Here is a 20609-nt window from a genome sequence, read left to right as displayed (position 1 = left end):
CTTGTATACCCACGAACAGGCCGTGCCTTTGTGGGATTTTTTTCGTTTCCTATTTTTACTGTTAATATGTATTTCATTGCTATGTAATTATCCTTTATTTTTTGTTTACTCTATTTTACCTCTTATGTGTATTTTAAAAAAAACTAAAAAAATTCAATAAATATTTTTTTTAAAGAAAGGAATTTTCTCGGAGCCCGCGTGTACGGCTGGTACTACCTAAATGCAAAGATCTCCGAGTTTTAAGCACCCAATGTGTGAGTGTATCTCGTCTCCGATGACGTCAGCAAGCAAGATCCCTGCACCCATTTCCTTTCACCCGGAAGACCTTTTGTCTTTGCCTCTGCACGGCCGACTCGACAGTTTTACTGGGTCAACACTTGTTCTTTCGTTTAAGGGGATAGGACAGCGCTTCGCGTCACGTGGTCCTGTTCTAGTTTACAGTTTAGACAATATAAAAAGGTACTTTTGACAGCTTACAATAGTGTCGTGGCAGTATTTTTTCTTTCGATTTTCGATATCGATTTTAAATATTTTTCTGTCAGATGGGGTAAATAGAAACGGGTTTTCATGAGTATATAGCTTAATACGTAGTAGTTCAACGTCAGAATTATCGTCGATCAATTTGAATTAATCCTTAAAAAAAACACGCACAATATAATTCAATATTCAATATAAACATAATATTCAAAATAATAATTGTCTTTGATACATACTTTTATGTTCTTTTTGTTCAGTTTCTTGTATTTATGTTTCTTCATGTAACTGTTGTAATTGGCTTAGGCCGTATATATAATAAATAAATAAAGTCGATATTATCGATTGATGGTGAATTTTTCTGGTGGTACGTCACTATTGCGGCAATTTTGTGAAAATAGTAAATGATAAAATCTACACGACATTTGGAATGCTTTTGACTTAAACAAATTATAAACAATGAATACATTCGTTTTTTTATATTACAAACAAGAATCTAATGAATTATTTGACCAGTTTTAATGATTTTTAATCTACCGTAAGATTTTTCTAGTGCTGGGGTGTTTTCTGCAAATTGAGAAATACCGTTTTTGTAATCGACACCATTTTCAGAGCTGGTATTCCGAACCCGATTATTAAAAAAGCGGTCTTGCTGTTTTTAGCAGAACATAGAACTGACCTTACTGCACCCGATAACATCAATATCTCTTTTTTACGTTCAATTGGAAGACCAAGTTACTTTCAATCCCGATAAATATATAATTCCATCGGGAAAATTCTTACGGATAAACTAAAAATCTTATCGATAAACGACACTGTGAACGGTGCGCTCAAATCAACCTCAGCAAATAAATGCTTGTCGCAAGAGGCAAAATTAGCAGTTCACAATAGACTCCTAGTCCCGACTCTGATGTATGTGAGCGAAGTATGGACTTGGAAAAACAGGGATTCTAAATGCAATCTCACAGACGAATGTGTGGTAAAACTATGTACGATAGATGCACAAATGTCGAGATCCATACATTGTGGTAAGGCTGAGATAGGCATTATCGGCAAAATCAAGAAAGGAGTTCTGCGCTGGTTTGGACATGTAGAGCGAAATGGCAGCGAAAGAACGGCTAAAAATATTTACAATGCGAACGTTGATGGATTCAGCAATGGAGGAAGACCGAGAAAGACATGGCATGACAAATCCAACAAATACTTGAAGATGGACATGTCAAAAGTCGGAATAATAGGCGCGCGTGCACGAGAAGTTTTATGAATGTTGAGGAAGCGAGATCTGTATGCAAAGATAGAGTGATGTGGCGTTCTATCCTCTCTGCCTACCCTTACGGGGAAACGGCGCGATGGTTTGTTGTTGTTGTTGTTGTTGTTGTACCTAAATAATTTCTCCGTAATACCACGTGAGCGGAGCCGCGGGTAAAAGCTAGTAAAAAATAAAAATGCTTAAAAAAACATGCTTTGGTTCAAGCACGACCCGTGTTAGTCGTGTTTAAAAATAATTAATGTGTGTTTTCATTGTGATTCTTATCGTTTTTAATTTGCATTGCTTTCGACTTCACAATTATTATTGTACTTGAGAACTAGTTCAAATTTTCGGGCGCAATAAAAAATACAATAGAAATTTCAATTAAAATTCATACTTTTTATATTCGATTCTGATGTTGAAACGAATTGATCGTACGTCCCGGTTACGATGCGATTATTATTCGAGATAGCGGTATCGCTTTCCATTCACTAATGCCAAGATTTCTATTATAAAAATAAATAAAAACTCTTTGATTAATTAAAAATATTTTTAATTTTTAAAAATCAATTCATGATGTCTAATCGATACCTATAGGTACTCTTTTAATTTCTTTAGATTTCAAGCACATCATTTAGCAATGAGAAGGAGTAATTTGACATTTCGACAATATCCACATTTTTCGCTCGGGATCTAACCTAACCTAACCTAACCATTTTAATGGTGCATGGGGCACTGCATTGGTATAATAAGGGCAGAATATATATTTTTCTTAAGTGCATTTTTGTAATTATACTTCTATGTAAATAATATGTGTATGGAAAAATAAACAAATAAAAAATAAAAAAATAAAATAATTAAACAAAATTGCATGTAAATAATAATAATCATAAATACATTGTTTGCAAGATCCCTGGACCTCGCGTGGCGATCAACCACAGCACTGTACAGTGCATACTAATTAATCACGGTTAATTAATTCATGCTTTTTAATGGGAAGATTCAACTTAATTCTTTTGTTTGCTTGCCTCGCATGTCAGGTGTCACTCTAGAAGATTTGTAACAAAACTAATGATTGACCGAGATAACGAATGGCTAAATCAAGATGTCTCTGAACAATATACTCCACAAGACCTAATTTGCCTTGAATCAACTGAATAATCCCGCACAGATCTGAAAATCCTTCACCCACACTTTGAGTTATTCGTGCTTCGTCCTGTCACTCATATCTCTTCTCTTTGTGCCTCGTGTAAGGAAGATGCATACATATCAGAATAATCATGATCATATAAATACTTCCGTTTTAAACGTTTATTGGCTTATTTATTATCATTTGTATAGTATACTCACTTCAGATAAAAACCAATTCATTTTCTTAAGATTTTATCTAATCTTAAAAGTGAATTAGGTATTCTCAGTATTATTTATCGAGTTGGCATTTATTTTATAGAGTTCCATGTTATAATCTGCCCTAACAAGGCTAAAAAAAATTTGTGTTAGATTTAAATTATAAGGTTATTGTCAGTATTAAAAAAATGTGTAAAGTTATCACTTAAACGAGTTTATTGCGGGTAATAAGCCCCGACCCGCAAATGCCCTGATTTCCACATTCCCTAATAATTCCTTCATCTTGGTTGAGAAATCTATCGATGTTATTTTCTTCATCTCTGTTGAGATATCGGTCCCTTTAGACGAAATCACAAAAGCGTTAAATTCTATTATGTAATTTGATCAATTCCAAATTACTCCCCGAAGATTTGTACACATCTTTAAAAAAATGTATATACCATCATAATTCCCCTTTCTGCGCCCAATGGTGCATAGGGCACTGCATTTGTAAACTAAATGCAGCGTATTTCGATCACCTGTCGCATAAAGGTAAGGTGATCAGTCTTACGCTTCAGGTGCCAGTCCAGGGACCAGTTTAAACAACCTTTGCAATCAATATTTCACTTGCCAGAAAATCGACCCCAGGGCCTCGAGGATGGTAGACGAATGCGCCAACCATTACACAACGAAGCGGACTTATCTCCTCTCGATTTTCTTATTCAGGATTTTTACCTGAGAGCAGCCGACGTACAAAACTCTGCCGTTCACTAATTATAATTATGTTCAGAAATCAATAGGAGCAATTCCGTTTATGTGACCATATAGCGAATTAGTTTTCTTTTAGTTTTGTTTATTAACTATTTGTATGGACATGTACTTACCTAACCAAATCAAGATGCATACACAGCAAGCCGCTATTATACTGTTTAGTAACCAGATTTTTAATTCGTTTCTATTAATAATTCAATCTGATTGTCATTTCGAATTAATGGCGTTTCCTAGTTGAATTCCATCTTTGAAAAGGAATCTTACCTTAACAGATCTAACTGATGTATAATTCATTATTGCTGTATTTAATATGTAGGATTTCATTATCCACATATAAAATAAATGTTGCATATAAATTAATATTATAATTTTTAACCTTGTTTCGCCTTATAAAAGCATTAATCCATAATAACATTTTATAAATGCCATCACAAAGAAAACGAACAACTGTCATTGAATAATAATCTTATGATGCGTGTTTGACGTTAGTAATCAATAACATAAGAACGGTACTCGGCAAAACGGGCTCATTGCATTTTTTCGTAATATTAAAAACTTTTAAAATGTAGCTATTTGTCTTATTAAATGTACGATAAAAATATGGAGTCACGACTGGCGAAAAAAAACTGTAACAAATGCGACAGTTGCTGTAATGGCCCATTTTTTGCCTGTTAAAGAAAATAGTTTTTTTTAAAAAATTTATTTAAAGTGTTTATGATTTTTTAGTGATCGTGTGCAAAACATATATTTTACATAAAATAACATTTATATTTATTTTATGTAAAAGTACTAACTTTGTGGTTATAAAAATAATAAAATGAATATAAAACGATTTATTTTTCTTTACTAGCTTATTTGTTATTTTTTCTACTTTCGGGTTCAAAGCTACATAGAATATTTGAATTTTTATTCAAATAACAAATATTAGTAAACAATATTACTACTAAATACAATTTTTATATGAATTAAATACATATATTTACATTAACGTTTCCCATTTCGTAATGGTACATAATGGGGAGTGACGTCTCACAATAGTTTTTTAAATTTTTATTTTTAATTATTAATATTTTTAGGATAACATAAATTTAAAAAAAAAATGATAAACGGTGTTTTCAATCAGTGCTACACAAAGAAGAATTATAAATGAAACTTTTCACTTCTTTCTTAAATATATTGTATTCCTGACTGCTATTTTTATTTTCTTTGTTCATTTCATTAAATAAAAATATTCCTCTAGTATAATGATATTGCGCTGTAGTTGTTTTTAATTTAGCAATTAAGATATTACCATATATCATATAGATATATAATTCATTAGTTATGTATACTTCGATCTCGTGTAGCTTTGAAATCGGTCGGTAGAAAAAAAGTTTTTTTATATTTATTTTATTCATATATTTTTTGAGGAAAACCTGTTTTATTAAATATGTGAACCCAGTATTTATTTTATTATTATTATTATTATTATTATTATTATTATTATTATTTTTTATTTTATTTTATTATTTTTTTATTTATTTGTTTTTTTTTTATTAATGAAATCATACAGTCTTTATATAAAACAAGGTACAAAAGAACAATAAAAAAAAGTAAGACCAATTACAGATTTCACACTAATTAATTATGAATGCAGGAGGAGAGGGTAAAAATAATTGAATAAAAAAAAATAAAGATTTTATTCTTCTGCTTCAATTCTATTCTTTTGCTCTCCTTTTAAATGATTTTTTTGTGAATGATCCCGTTTTTGTCGTTTTTAATACGCGGATATTCATTATTTTCAATGGTAACAATAACAACAAATCTCGTTTTAAACTTCGTTAAAATTAGGATCAGATAATTAATAAATTATTCGAGTGTGCCGTGTTTCCCATTGAAATAAAAATATTTAATAAGGGATTTTCGCTTCCAATGTTTTCGAGTTCTATAAAAAAAAAGATACATTTTTTTTAAAGATGTAAACGCAGTCCTCACATCATCGGTTCGTTTAGTATTCCTAGTATGTTTATAGGGATTCGCGTAGAACTACTTTCTCTCCCCTTCTTCCTTTCCCGGAAATTTCTTCCCATTGTACGATTTGTACAACATGTATCCTTTTCCTCCTCTCCTGATTAACTTATTCCTGTCATGCCCGTATTGTATTCCTATGCTGTGCTGGAATGGATCGATGGGTGTGACATTCATTTTCTTTTTTACCTCCATAATCTCTACATTTTTTCATTTCCCCCACCTCGTCGAAGGCCGAGTCCATGAAAGTTGCTTACCGTAATGATATTCTCTGCGTGCGATATTTCTAGGTTATTTTTGAACCTGGTTGCGGTGCAGTACTACTGAGGTTCGAACCACGCACAATAATTTCAAACACATCACTCTGCCTGCATACATACTTCGCTTCCTCTGCATTCGTACGTCTTCCCTTGCACGCACGCCGATTATTCCGACATTTCACATATCCATATTGAAGTATGTGTTGGATTTTGTCATTTATTTTACTAGTTTTCTGTATCCTTCAACACTTGCATCGTAAATATTTTTAGCCGTTTCTTCGCGCTCTATTTGCTGTACATTATTTCTGACTGTTCAAAAAAGTACCCCAAAATTTAAATGTTTGGGTGATTTTTTCAAATGCAAATATGTATAAGTATTTATTTATGACGTAAGACCATTTCCACAATTAAATACAGTAAAGTAATTTCTTATATAATTTGCTTTTTAATTCAATCACTTTTCTTACATCCATATTTGTTTCTTTTTTTACTATGTAAAGTTTCACTTTTTATTTTGCATAGCAGTATGCTTTTTATTGTTTCTACGTGTATACAAAAAAGCGTTGTTTATTTTTTAAATGATTACTTACTATGTTTGTACTAACCTGTATTTTTTTTGTATATGCCCCTTGGGCGTATTGTAAAATTAAATAAATACAATAAAAATAGTAACTAAAGCTGATGTTATTAAGTTTATAAAAAATACTGTATTGGAAACAGACTTCTGCAAAGTTTTAATACAAGCAAACACAGCTTTTGCTACCATTAGTACGATATCGTCTGTAATATGGTCACGAGGAAAAATGAGAATATTCGACATAAATCCTCAATAGAATTTGCCAAATTCACAGTAAAAGTGGCAATGAAAGCAGTAGAGTTAAATTCAATCAAAATCGCGATTTATGAATTTTAAAATTTTTATAGAGTAACTCGTTTATTGTAAACCAACATTGCTTTTTAGTGTGAGTGAAACCAATAGAAAGACCCTTAAAACGGTTTTCGGGTATGTGAAGGAAGTGCTTTCGCTGTAATTAAATACAATATCGACATGTAAACAAGTAAATCAAATATAGATTTATTTCAACAGAGAGGGAAAAAGTTTTCGAGAAGAAATTTGGAAGTCCAGGCATTTACAGGGCTTATGACCTGTCATTGGCTGGTTTAAGTGGCCACTTTACACACTGTGTAACATTCAGCTCTTTCACTTCACAAAAGTCAACAGATGGAAGAGTTGAGGAAATGTGGATGTTCAAACATGGGCAGAATGGTGAATGTTACACAGTGTGTAAAGTGGCCACTTAAACCAGCCAATGACAGGTCATAAGCCCCGTAAATGCCTGGACTTCCAAATTTCTTCTCGAAAACTTTTTCCCTCTCTGTTGAAATAAATCTAAATATGAACAACTCCCTAGGGAGGAAATCCAGCCAGTCTGCAAGCATTTGGACATAATCAAACATTGTTAAATCAAATATACATTATGAAGTTTAAACTTAAACCATACGTACAATTTTAACTACGCATTTTAAACGGAGGACTGCGCAATATATGTAGTAAGTAAATAAAAAAAGTAATAAATACGAAATATGTCAACAGAATGTTATGCTGTACAATTATAAATATTAAACGGAAGATTGATTTTAAAAAATACGAGAAAAATTTTAACAAGATAAATATATTTAGGTGTCGCTTTTACCTTTCGAGAAAGGATAATATTGCAGTTTGTTTGATATCATTGCTAAACTTTTTGTATGTTCTGTGATATCTCTGTAAGATAGTGATTACGCTGAAAGTCTACATTTTGTAATTATTTATTTACCTTAAGCATTTCTTATCGTATGAAAAAAAAACCTGAAGTTTTAACGCGAAAAGATAACGCTAATTTTAAACTCCAGGCTGCGTAAAAATCCACTAAATTACTTTTACCGAGTACCTAATTGATTATTCATAACATTGTTCGGTTTATTCGTCCACACTTTGTTCCGCGCCTTTCTTTTTCTCACTTTTTACGGCTTATAAATTAAGTTCATTTATACCGCTTATTGTTTTCGAAGAACGAAAAAATCTCGCCTACCTTTCCCGCTTCATTAGCATTAGTGAGATGTCTTACAATATGGCTGTTGGATGTTTCGTGCGAATAATTCATTTTTATAATAATGGTTAATTCGCGAGAAGAGACCGGATACGTTCCAGGGCCGCATTGAGAGATCTAGGGCCCCCAGGCCTTTAGGAGTCGGGGGGTCCTTTTTGGTGACTGAGCAAAAACAAACTTTTATTATGCATACTTACTCAGGTACTTTGACATTATAAAATAGACAGGCAAACACAGAAATCAAGGCCCAGTGGCAGAACTAGGTGTTTATAACACCTTAAGCGACGAAGAAAACTGTTTTTTTAGTAGTGATTTTACCACACGTACTCATCTAAGTTTAGGATGCACATGTTGGCATTTTAATTTACACCGCGGAATAATTTGCTTTCATAAAATACGTTTTTCAAGCAGGCTTTTTTTTGGACGGGATTTTCCGGGGTTTGGGCCTCTAGGCCAGTGTACCTACAGCGGCAATGCGGCCCTGAGCCGATATTTTTTTTCCCCTAGACCAGTAATTCCCAAAGTGGTCTATATCAACCCTCAGGGGTCTATGACAACCTGCAAGGGGTCTACGTCAACGAAAAAAAAAATTGGGGGTCCATGAAATGAAAATGGGGGTCTACGAAAGTGGATCTCAACATACACTGATAGTACTTCTGTACTTCTGGCTGCAATAAAACATACCCTTTACTTATCCTGTATTATGGAATATAGCGAGCAAAATTTTAATTTCCTTTCCATCGTCATACCTAGTGGAAAGGGGGTTCAGCGCTGTTACCAATCTCCTAACGAAAAAAAGAAACAGACTGGACATCATTGGCCGAGGAGATTAAAGATTAAACCGGACAAAATTGACGCCAAATGTTGATAATTTATTATTAAAGCTCCAGGTTCATCCTTCCCACTAAAAACATTTACTTATTGCCTAGTTTATTTTATGTTTATTTGATGTTACGTTTATTTTATAAAACAGATGCAAAATATTATTTTGAGTAGTTTTAACTTAAATTCAATTAATAAATGTAAAAAACTTAACATTTGTTTTAACTTTAAGTTTTTAACACTAAACTTCACTACAGTTAGAAATTTACGAAAAATCAATATCAGGTAAGTAGGGGGTCTACCAAAAACCGAAAAACATGGCAAGGGGTCTATAACACAAAAACGTTTGGGAACCTCTGCCCTAGACTTTTCATTACAAAGAAGACGAATTTTGTAATGGCGGTAAATCGTGACCAACTTTCATTCGGATCTGTTCGCAGTTACATTTTTTTCCGGATTTTCTATTATTCCGCCCGACCCATGTTTTAGTAATTTGCTCACGACAATTTTGTTTCAGTATTCAGAGAAAGTGACACTTTTTGCTACTTCTTTTAGAAAATTGGAACCATTGTACGGGACTAAGGACGCATTATCAATCCATGATTGTGCACATTTCCGTTTATCTACTATCGAGCCACGATTGGCAATACACTAGCAATCATGTAGTAGCTGCTCGATTGTGGAATAATCCACCCACTAATGTTAGAGACCACCCCTTCTTTATTTACATTTAAATCAAAATCAAAATGTCATTATCTACATGTTTGAGTTGTTCCTTCCTCCTTCTTTCCTTCCTGTCGCCTCTTCTCTCCTATCTTCATAGTATAGTATACATTTTTTAACGTTAATTTTTGTATGAAATTATAAGATTCTGCATAATCACTTATTATTAATTTATTTACTTATATACATTAGTTTATTGCACATTTTTTGAGGTATAAGTCCCAACTCCATGAGACTAAAAGTTCTGTGTTGAGATGGGACGAGCAATTAGTTGACACAGACACACGAGTATATCACCACAAATATAGGGTCAGAAACACAAAAGATAATTTTTAAAAACATATACGAGTATATGGCACATCAATATGGTAAGCAGTAAACTCAAAAATTCGGAAAATCATCAAGGATTATCCCATTCAAATCCCTCCCAGTCCAGTTCTTCCAGAAAATCCAGTCCTTAACACCTTACTTGAAAATAGTTTTTGTCCCTGAGAGCTTAACACGCTCTTCCAAAATATTGAATACTCTCGGTGCGTTAAATGAGAGATGTCTCTGAGAAAATGTCGTACGGGTTTTGGGTATGACATAATTCGTGCTCTGGGAAAACTTCGTACGGACATTTTGCTGAGACCTCTCCTCAATGTTCGACCAGAAGTGTATAAGTGCCTAGAATATGTCCATGTAATTGTAATTTTCTCAAAATGAACGGTTTGGGTAGGTAGGAAGAAATTGATTTAACCTTAATGCAATATGCCCGCCCTTATATGTATTAAAGTGTTGAATATGATAAACATAAATTAATTTAATGTATGCATAATAAGATAAATAAATAACTTTTTGAATATTATTTTTGATCTTCTTCGAGTTTTTCTGTACTTATATTACGTAAGCTTCCAAAAAGAGTGATCTCAATAACGTTAGAAATATTTCGTAGAACTCAATATGTAGATTTTCATATTTAAATCGAGTTATTTAATGCGTAATTTGATTAAAAGTAAATTATTTCTCTAAACTGATTTTCGAGATTTAGTTAAGGTGATTAAAGGTTATTCTGTCTTTGTTGTATTCTGCGATCTCGTCTTGTTTATCGCGAAATTTGTCTGTAATCTCTGACGATCGATCACTTGGAGCAAACGGTGGTCGTTAGTAAGTTTGAGGATGCCTCCTTTCAGAGACCGTCGTTAAGCATTGTTCCCTTCAGGGAGAAGGGAGGTAGACCGGTACAAAGCAAAGGGTTGTCAGAGTGGAAGGATTCGCTTTTTCCGGCGCGACAAGGGAACAAGTTTCCCGCTTCCGGTTTTCGCGGCTCTATAAATATGGCGCGTTATTTTACGAAGCTAATTTAGACATAAGTCTAAAATAGTTCACCCTTTGTTAGAGTTTTGGCACTTTAATTCGTACGACTTTGCGCTCACAAGAGTATCTAAATTTTACACGGTAATGATTTTTAATGGATGTTAATATGCAATAATTCATTTAAAACGCTGTTTTTTTTTTTTTTTTAATTACCTTTAATTGTCAAGTTACATTAGTTATTGGTCGATCATGTTACCTTGACCTTACAAATTACCAAGGCACAATAATAATTTATCAATTATTAAAATTTCATGTTCGCTCCCTAGTTCAAACACATGACCTCAAACCAGGCCCGCGTCTCACAGTTTTGATATGAAAACCAAATATTAACTTAACTATTAATTCAATTATCATTATTATTTTTAATTCGGAACACCTTGCAAAAAAACAAGTTTAAGGACTTTTTTAAATGGAAATACTTGAGTTCTTATTGACCCCGAAATATTGAAATTTTCAGACCATTTCCTAAAAGTCGTAAATAACTTGTGCTGGAAAAATGGAAATCTAATTATGGTCGAGTGGGATTTGAACCATGAACATTGAAAATTTGTGGGTCGACAATACTACCACGGGACCACAACCCGGTTATATATATTACATATTTATTAAACATAATACTTGCACCTATTATTAACTGTTTTGCTTGTCTCTTTTTTGGAGAGAAACATCATTAAAATAACAAATTTAATATAGTAAATGTAACTTAATTGTGTGTAAAATATTAAATAAATTATTAAAAAAAAACAATATTATACACCAGAATCTCGTTTTACACGATTTCGGAATAACATTGTTTCAAAATTAACTGTTTTTTTTTACATTAATTACACTATTCTTTATTAAAATGCCCAACGTCGCTCTTTTACTTGAAGTCAAATATTTTTGAGATAGTAAAAAGAGGTTCCAATGCATACAAACATCATAATACTTATATAGGACGGAAGCTTTTCAATAATTTACCACAAAATCTACGCCAAGAAATGAATTACGGAAAATTTAAGAATAAATTAAAGAAAAGCTTCTTAACATAATTAACATTAACCGTATTTTGAAAATAAAAATGTATGTTTAAAATGTGCCAGTGTATATCAATTTATACATTTTGTGTTTTTATTTAAAAAATTTTATACTTTTTATTAGTATTAAGTTTTCTCAATTTTTACAATTGTTTAATTTTTTATTTATTTTATTATTTTGTTTTGCATTTTTATGTTTTTTTAAAAATAATATTTTGTAAACTTGCCAAACACAAGAGCCAGACTCTTTTTTGGCAAGTTCAACCTTAATTGTTCCATTTTTTACTGCATGTTTTGTTTTTTTACGCTAATAAAGGTTTTTATTGAAAAAAAAAGTCAATTTCATACACATTTTGCAACGTACAAAATACGTTCGTAGCATCATAATCGTCAAACTGTTATCCGCATCTGATGGTGTATAGGAGACTGCACTGTTAACTCTTGCGTGGCTGTGGTGTAACAAAAGTCTACGTATGATTCAAGACTTGATATATCTCTTTTATTTATTTTTATTATGAAGTTCTATTTTTTTGCGATTTTCGAAAAAACATTTTCACACCGATTGGAAAGTTACATTTGTGTAAATATGCTGGATTTTAATACAAACAAATATTTATCCTCGCTATCCGAATAATAATTATACGAAAGAAAGTGATGCCAATATCACAATAAATCTGTTTTACTGATAAGAAAGAGCACGAGAATTGAACTTATTATAATAAGAAAGACAGATACGCTGTACTGTGGCCGATGTTTGTGTGAAATAGGAAAAAACAAAAGAAGAAATTCGTTCAATCAGTCGGTTATTGGCAGTGAGCAGGAGTGCGCGCTAGTTAAATGACCGGTGTGTTTATGTTTTTTTATTTATTTTGCTATAACAATTTTTATAAATTACGAAAAAGGAATTATTTAACAGTGAAACACGATGTTAAAGATGCCTGAGGTAACACGATGTTACATCACCGCGTGTAAAGGATTTTATTAGTACAGCTTTTTAATAGTAAAATAAATGCGGCGTATCTCAATCATCGTCCACGGACAGTAAAATGTTGCAGTCAAAAACTGCCTTTTAAACAAATATTTAACGTTTAACCCGCCAAAAACCTAGCCCAAGAGCTTAAGCGTGGTATGCAAATGCGCCAACCACTACACTACGAGCCGGACATTTCTTTGCTAGATTTTCGTTTTCTTTATGTTATTATTTTATATACCTTCGATGTAATACACTATTCTACTGCGGTCCATCATCGACCAATCGCAGCGCGAATTTACCAGTAGTAGTTCGGATGCGTGTACTTGCGAACCAATAATATGCTAACATCGATGTCTTTAATCTGAGTCTTGTAAATTTTAAAAATCAATGTGTATGTTCCATATCAAATAGAAGTTAATATTATGTATACATTGTATTACAATATTATCTACCAAGCTGCTTTAAACTGTATTTCTTTCATATGTTTGTATTTTATTTGTTTATCTATTTTTTTATTTTTCATATCTTGTACAATTTTTTCTCTCTTTTACAGCTTCTCTTTAATTTTTCTTTACCAACTATATTTCTAAACACTGTAATACTTTTATTTACATATTTATATTGTATTTTTAAATTTTATGTTGTTTATACAGGGTGTTCTTTAAACCCTGTTACATCCGAAACCACGATGATCAGTATGAGCAAGAAGACATTTTGGTATATTAAAATATTTTTTTAGAACTAATAAAATTTAAAAAAATAAAATATCAAAAAAGCAGATGGTTGCTTGCTTACTTCTGCAGGGGTGAAACGAGGAGGGAGACCCCTCACTTCTCCTCTGCAGAAGTAAGCAACCATTTGTTTTTTTAAAAAATATTTTATTTGAAAAAAAATCTTTGTTCTAAATCTTTTTTTAAATATGCTAATATGTCTTCTTGCCCATACTGATCATCGTGGTTTCGGATGTGACAGGGTTTAAAGAACACCGTGTATACTCGTATTTTATGTAACTTTATGTATGTAATGTTCTTTATTTTTGGCCTCTTGATAAAGGCCTCTTCCAAACGTCTCCATTACTTCCTATCCTGTAAAAGCCTTATGGGCGTGAAAAATTAACTAATAAAAAAAGATATAATAAAATAGCCGTCGAGTCGAAAACACTCGTCCAGAATTCTGGTTTTATTTCACATATAGAACTATATTATTCATTCATAATTCATAATAAATAACCTAATTAAATTAAATTTTAGATTTTACTTCTGCAGTCTAATTTTTTTTTTCAAAATGCGACGATATACGGCAGTTGAACTATTCATCATTTTCCCATTGCAAGGCTATCTCTAGGCTATCAATCCACGTAGTACTTTGGGATCTTTTCCTAGTATAATATCATTTCGAGATATTTTCCGCCGTCCAGTTTTTTACCTCAAATAATAATTCACTACCGCGAGAGAAATTACGGGGCCGATCCCTTCCTTGCCATAAGATTTATTTTATTGGTTTTGCGTCTTGTTAAGAAGCACTTAGAACCAGTAAAGGGTTTGACCGAGAGATATATTTCTCCATAATGAGATATATGGGATGAAACCTTTCTATTCCTTTCCACCGTCAATCACTCCCATGCCGAGAAAAAACATAACCGTTACTTGTACATTTTATGCCTTTAGAACAATGAAAATGGGTGTCAGTTTTACACGTGTTAAAACGAAAAACCTATTTTTTCTGACATCATTTTCTTATTCAAAAAATATTTCGTACCAAAACTCCTTTAATTCTAAAGTCTATACTTGGAAGCGAATAAAATTATGTATTTTGCACATAAATAAATAATATACAAAATACATTTATCAAACTTGGAAAAAACATTTTTTTGCGTATTTTGCTGCGTACACTTTTAGTAGCACATTTCTGTTAAAAGATGGCAAAACTTGATATGTCACTTTTTTATAGATTTTGGAGGAAAGCAATTTTAAAGTTTTATTTGTTCTGAAAAATCGGAATTTTAGTCAAGCCTAATTTTAGTGTCAGTAGATGCATTAATCTGTTGATATATCGGCGCCGTTCTGGCGAAAGTCAATAACCCTAAAGAAATCAGTTTCGACTTGAATATGCCAAAGCGTAAAATTACGTTCTTTCACTGTTTTTCACTAACAACAAATAATTTCGATTTACGCAACTTTTTTCTAAGTAAGCTTGGTGACAGGCAACAGTATAACAGACAACAAGCATAAATTTCTAAAGGCAGAAATAATTTATTGACAGTTTAGGCAGATTTTTATAATTTTTTGAGTATGACCGTTTTCTTCCTAAAAATAGCGTTTTTTGTATTTACGTATTTGTATAATAAAACATAAAACAATTAACATCTTGAAAATATTTTTACTATGTAAATCATATTTTTTACTCTATAATTTAATAAATTCTTCCCGTCACTAACTCTTTTGGGTTGCATTATCCAGATCATAAACAAGCAAATGTCACTAAACCAAATTTTAGCCACCTTGCCGCATGAAAAACCTTCAAGATATATAAAATATGTATCTGATAGAAAAAAATACCAATGGAATTTATAAAAAACACTTAAATAAATTGTGTTCTGCGTGAAAACTTCCAAAACACAAAAATCCGATTTTGCTTGATCTCCAAACATTTAAATTTCGATTCCTAAAATTGGTGTTTTTTGGGATAGTGATTTTTGCCTGAACGACTACGATACATACTCAATGTTATGGCTAAAATAGACATATTATATTTAGTCATAGCTTTCAAATTTGAACGAAACATTTTATAACTTTCTAAATAGTTCATTCGATTTTTTTTTAATCTTATAATATTAAGTAATCATACCTTTTTTATTTTGTCAAAATATTAACATAAATATCATTTGATTTGATTGAAATAAATATAATTTAATTCAAATTTAAATAAATATCATTTAATTCAAATTGAAATAAATATCATCTAATTTAAGTGAAATATTGTTGCATTTTAATGTACCCATAAGAAAGGTATGAAACATTTTGCATTTTTTTTTAACATGCAGTTGGGAATTGTAGTTCTATGAATAATGTACTAACAAGCTGCTGTATTTTTGTTGCAGGAATTGAGTATCTTTATGAGAATGGACTATTGCAAAGAAATCCAGAAGATGTCGCACAGTTTCTACACAAGGGAGAAGGTCTAAACAAAACGGCCATTGGTGACTATCTTGGCGAAAGAAATGACTTCAACGAAGCCGTCCTCAAGGCATTTGTTGATCTTCATGACTTCACAGATCTCATACTGGTTCAAGCATTAAGGTGAGCAAATAAATTGCCATCACACTAAACAGATCTCTCAAAAAAAAAGTCTTTTTTTTTTTATAGGCTCTATATTACGTTCTCTAAAAAAATATTAATCTCTATAGATTTTTTTTTTTTTTACCTAGATAATGGTTTAGTTTTCACTTTTTTTTTACAAGTAAAATAATGGAAAAACGATACCCAATAAACGGGAAAAATAAATCCTTAGTGATGGGATAGGAATATAAAAATCTTGGTATAAATGGGCTATCACAGGCTGGTTTAAGTAATCAATTTTCACACAGTTAGATTAATCATTAATGATATATTTATTGATTGAATTGGTATTCACTTCATGATGAATTATTATAAAATAAAATAAATGTTTTTAGTTACTAACTAGTGTTGGGTTGGGACAGCACTCCTCCCATCGTTCTATCTGTTCTATTTATTTATTAATACTTTATTTAGTTAGTATGTAGTATCAAAATTTGTATGGAACATTGGTTTGTGATTGATTTGAAATATTTTAAGGCGTTTTATTTATTTGAACTCTTCAGGTAACGCAGTGTTCAATTTTCAACCTTTGTGCAATGAGTTTAGAGACTCAATTTCCTTTTATTATCTCCGATTTCATAAAGGCTTTATCTTATTATTTATTTTATATAACCTTTGAATTATTTTCGGTCCTCCAACTTCTTCTTCTTCAGCCTGTAGCCGTCCACTCCTGAAAGTAGGCCTCCTCCATCCTTCTCCAAGCCAAGGCGACAGAGCATTGTTATTCTTTTTTTATATTAATTAATTTTCCACTAAGAATTAGCTTGTGTCACTTGTCAGCTCTCTGGCTGTTCTTATGCAAAAAATCACATCCAGCGGTCGCTCTGTTGCAACCTGAAAGAATAATTTATTTCTCCATTCTCCTAAGAATTTTCCCTAGGAATTATTTTTTTCAGGATGAAAAGTAGCCTCTCAGCTCTCCAGCTATCCTTATGCAAATAATTAAGTCGACCGAAAACAAATGGACAGACACGCTTCCGCATTTGTAATATTAGTATGGATTATTAAGTTTATGTTACTAAAACATTTTTTTTATCTAAGTTCTTAAATGTTTTTACGGCTTTGTAATAATCATACCCAATCTTCTATTCTTCATGGTTGTGTAATTGATTATTAAAATTTAGGATATTTCAACTATCTATTCCATTGTCTTAAGAAATTGGCTGTCTAGATCCTGTCAATTGTTTATAGTTATCTCAGAACAACCTTCATCAATTGCACTTTGCATTGTAAACATCCACTATGCATTGTGATTAGAAAATAATTTATGAAAGGAAATTCATTTCAATCAATTTGAAGATATGTTTTTATTAATAATTAAATTACTAATGAAGTCATTTGATTAATGACATTGTTATTTCCTATTAGGAAGTCACATGAAGTTTAATCAAATGTGTGTTTTATTCATTTGATAACAACACAATGAATTATTTGTTGTAATGACTCATTGTGTCAAGCAATGTTTTACCTTTTAATTTATTTTTAATAGTAGAAAAATGTTTAAACGTAAGTCTTAAAATACTCTTTTGCGGTTATGCCTGGAATGTCTATCAAAATCAATATGACTCATTTATCAATTAATCAAATAATCTTGATTAACAACAACCATCAATTTGGGAACAGTTATAATCTAGTGTTTTGTTCTTCGTGTGATGTGTAATTAATATTATTGTTTATTTGTATGTTCTCCTTTTAAAATAAATTTATTTAGAATACAAACAGATGTTCAGGTTATAACGCTTATACTTAGAGACATAAAAAGAAAAAGAGAATATGTGGTACGGCCTGCCATCCAATGGCGGCCTCCGTGGTGTAGTGGTCAAGACGCTTGACTCACGCTCGGAAGGTTCCGGGTTCGATTCCCGGTGAGAACACAAAAATCAAAATGAATTTTTCTCAAGCCTGGGTGTTCTGTGATGTAATTCACCACTGTAATTGGGCCTACTGGCCTGTAGTGGTGCAAAAATAAATGAAAAAAAAAATAAAAAAATATGTATTTATTTAAGTTCAATAAAATATAGTGGTTTAAACAATATAAAAAATAAAATAATAAGTAAGTAAAACAAAAAGAAAAGAAATAACGACAAAACGAGGGGATAGCGAGAAGGGAAAATAATAAAAGTGACGAGGAGTGGTAGATAATGAATGAAAGAAAGTAGGAGCATAAATAAATTAAATTCTCGTAATCTTTCAGGCAATTTTTATGGAGTTTCCGACTTCCCGGCGAGGCTCAGAAGATAGACCGCATGATGGAGTGCTTCGCCCAGAGGTACTGCCACCTCAACACGGACATCTTCACCAACACGGACACCTGCTACGTCCTCAGCTTCGCCATAATCATGCTCAACACCTCCCTGCACAACCCCAGCGTCAAGGACAAGCCCACTCCGGACCGGTTCGTCAGCATGAACAGAGGAATCAACAATGGGGGAGATTTGCCACGAGAACTCTTATTGGTAATTGCCCCATTACATTATGTTCATTTTGTACCGACAAATTTGAGTGCTTCCTAATTTTTACTCACAAATATTGGATTGAACCTTCAAAAGATTTTATTATCACGTTTGCGGAAATTTTTTTCTAATATACTCCACTCATATAGACACATAGCTTTCTTAGTTTTTAAAAATATTTTACTTCCGATTGGACCGTAGTTGATGGCTTTAAGTACACCTTATTTGACTAACATACTGGGCCACCTTTGTTACTGATTGTTTTGTATAGGGACACAATATCTCCTTCTACCATATGATTTCTTCGGTTTCACATAAGCTATAGCCGTTTTTCCACTACCGATGTCTTTTGGACTGACATTTCCTAAATGAGAGATACGATTTTGACGGCTATAGCAGGCATAATTGCGAACGTGTTAAGGTTATGCTTCCATTGTAGTATCGCAGTCTCTTAGAGGTTCGTAATTTGTTCCCAGCTCTCCCACAGCTTGATGATTTTTTTTGGGTATTATTATTATTATTTTAGAAGTGTTTAATTAAGAAAAAAATGTTTGTGTAAAACAAAACAATGCAAATTTATTCATTTAAACCATATTTTGATTTACTTGCCCTGGCGTTACCTAACCTTATGTGTATGTTTGAATTTTATTTAGAGTTTTGACCTTCTTTTGGTCGGTTAAAAATAGTAATTGATCTTCAATGTAACTCGTATTTTGCATATTTAACTTACTTATCCTTGCCTTTGCAAAAGATCTGTCTCTGATAAATTTAAAGTTTCAATTGACTTTGTTATACAATTCTAACATATATATTTTATGAAATTGTTAAGTATTTGTGCATGAAGATGTTTCTACAATCAGTTTTTATTGACATTTTAAAAATATTTTTTTCAGTCTCTGTATGACTCGATCAAAACCGAGCCTTTCAAAATACCAGAGGATGATGGAAACGACTTGATGCACACCTTCTTCAATCCTGACAAAGAAGGCTGGCTATGGAAACAGGGTGGAAGGTAAATTAAATTACACCATATATATTTTATTTTTTGTTTTAAATTTATTTATTTATAAACCCTTCCAGATTACATTAATTTAACAAAATATTTTTTTCTTTTTTAAAGTCAAATTCTATTGTTAATGGTTCAATTAGATGAATCTCACCCGCATAAATAAAGGTTTCAGCTCTTTAACTTCACAAACATCAACAGATGAAAGAATTGAAGGAATATAGATGTTCAAATGTAGGCAGAATGGTGAATGTTACACAGTGTGTAAAGTGGCCACTTAAACCATCCATTGACAGGTCAAAAGCCCTGTAGATGCCTAGACTTCTATATTACCTTTTCTTAAATGTTCTTCATCTCTGTTGTAATATGTTAATGATAATATTTTTAGCATATTTTTTAAAGGTTGTTTGAGTCTTTTTTAGTTATAGTTTTATGTACCTAAATATTTATATTTTTAAACTTGTAAATATACATGTATAAAATCAGATCGGCAAATCAATCAAGTAAACTAGTACAATGTTTCTGTATTTTAAAATGTATTTAAATTTTTTTTTGAGGAATAATATATTATTTAAAAAATTAAAATAGCGTTAGCAGAATGAAAACAGGCTGTACATATGTTAAATGCCTTATTAAAATATTTTTGTATTTTATTTCTTTCAATAAACATTTGTTTGGATTGAATGGGTAAGGCGTATTTCTATTTCTTGTTTTGTTGATAGATGTTTCAAAAGATGGATAAACT

General features: G+C 31.8%; 1 protein-coding gene across 7 annotated transcripts in view; it reads left to right on the top strand.

Annotated features, from left to right (window-relative positions):
- step (cytohesin steppke) overlaps positions 1-20609 on the top strand; it is a 200597-nt gene that overhangs the window by 172474 nt on the left and 7514 nt on the right. For all 7 annotated transcript variants that reach the window (XM_088226566.1, XM_088226562.1, XM_088226565.1 and 4 more), the window contains exons 4-6: positions 16168-16366; positions 18600-18861; positions 19752-19870. In XM_088226566.1, coding sequence (XP_088082692.1) covers positions 16168-16366; positions 18600-18861; positions 19752-19870 — 580 coding nt within the window. The remainder of the gene's footprint in view (positions 1-16167; positions 16367-18599; positions 18862-19751; positions 19871-20609) is intronic.

This window comes from Micrasema longulum, unplaced genomic scaffold, assembly GCF_059751315.1.
Source record: "Micrasema longulum isolate JH-2025_06_02 unplaced genomic scaffold, ASM5975131v1 h1tg000438l, whole genome shotgun sequence".
Classification (NCBI taxonomy): Eukaryota; Metazoa; Arthropoda; class Insecta; order Trichoptera; family Brachycentridae; genus Micrasema; species Micrasema longulum.
The sequence above is the reverse complement of the archived record's forward strand: the minus strand, read 5'-3'. Positions and strand labels throughout refer to the sequence as shown.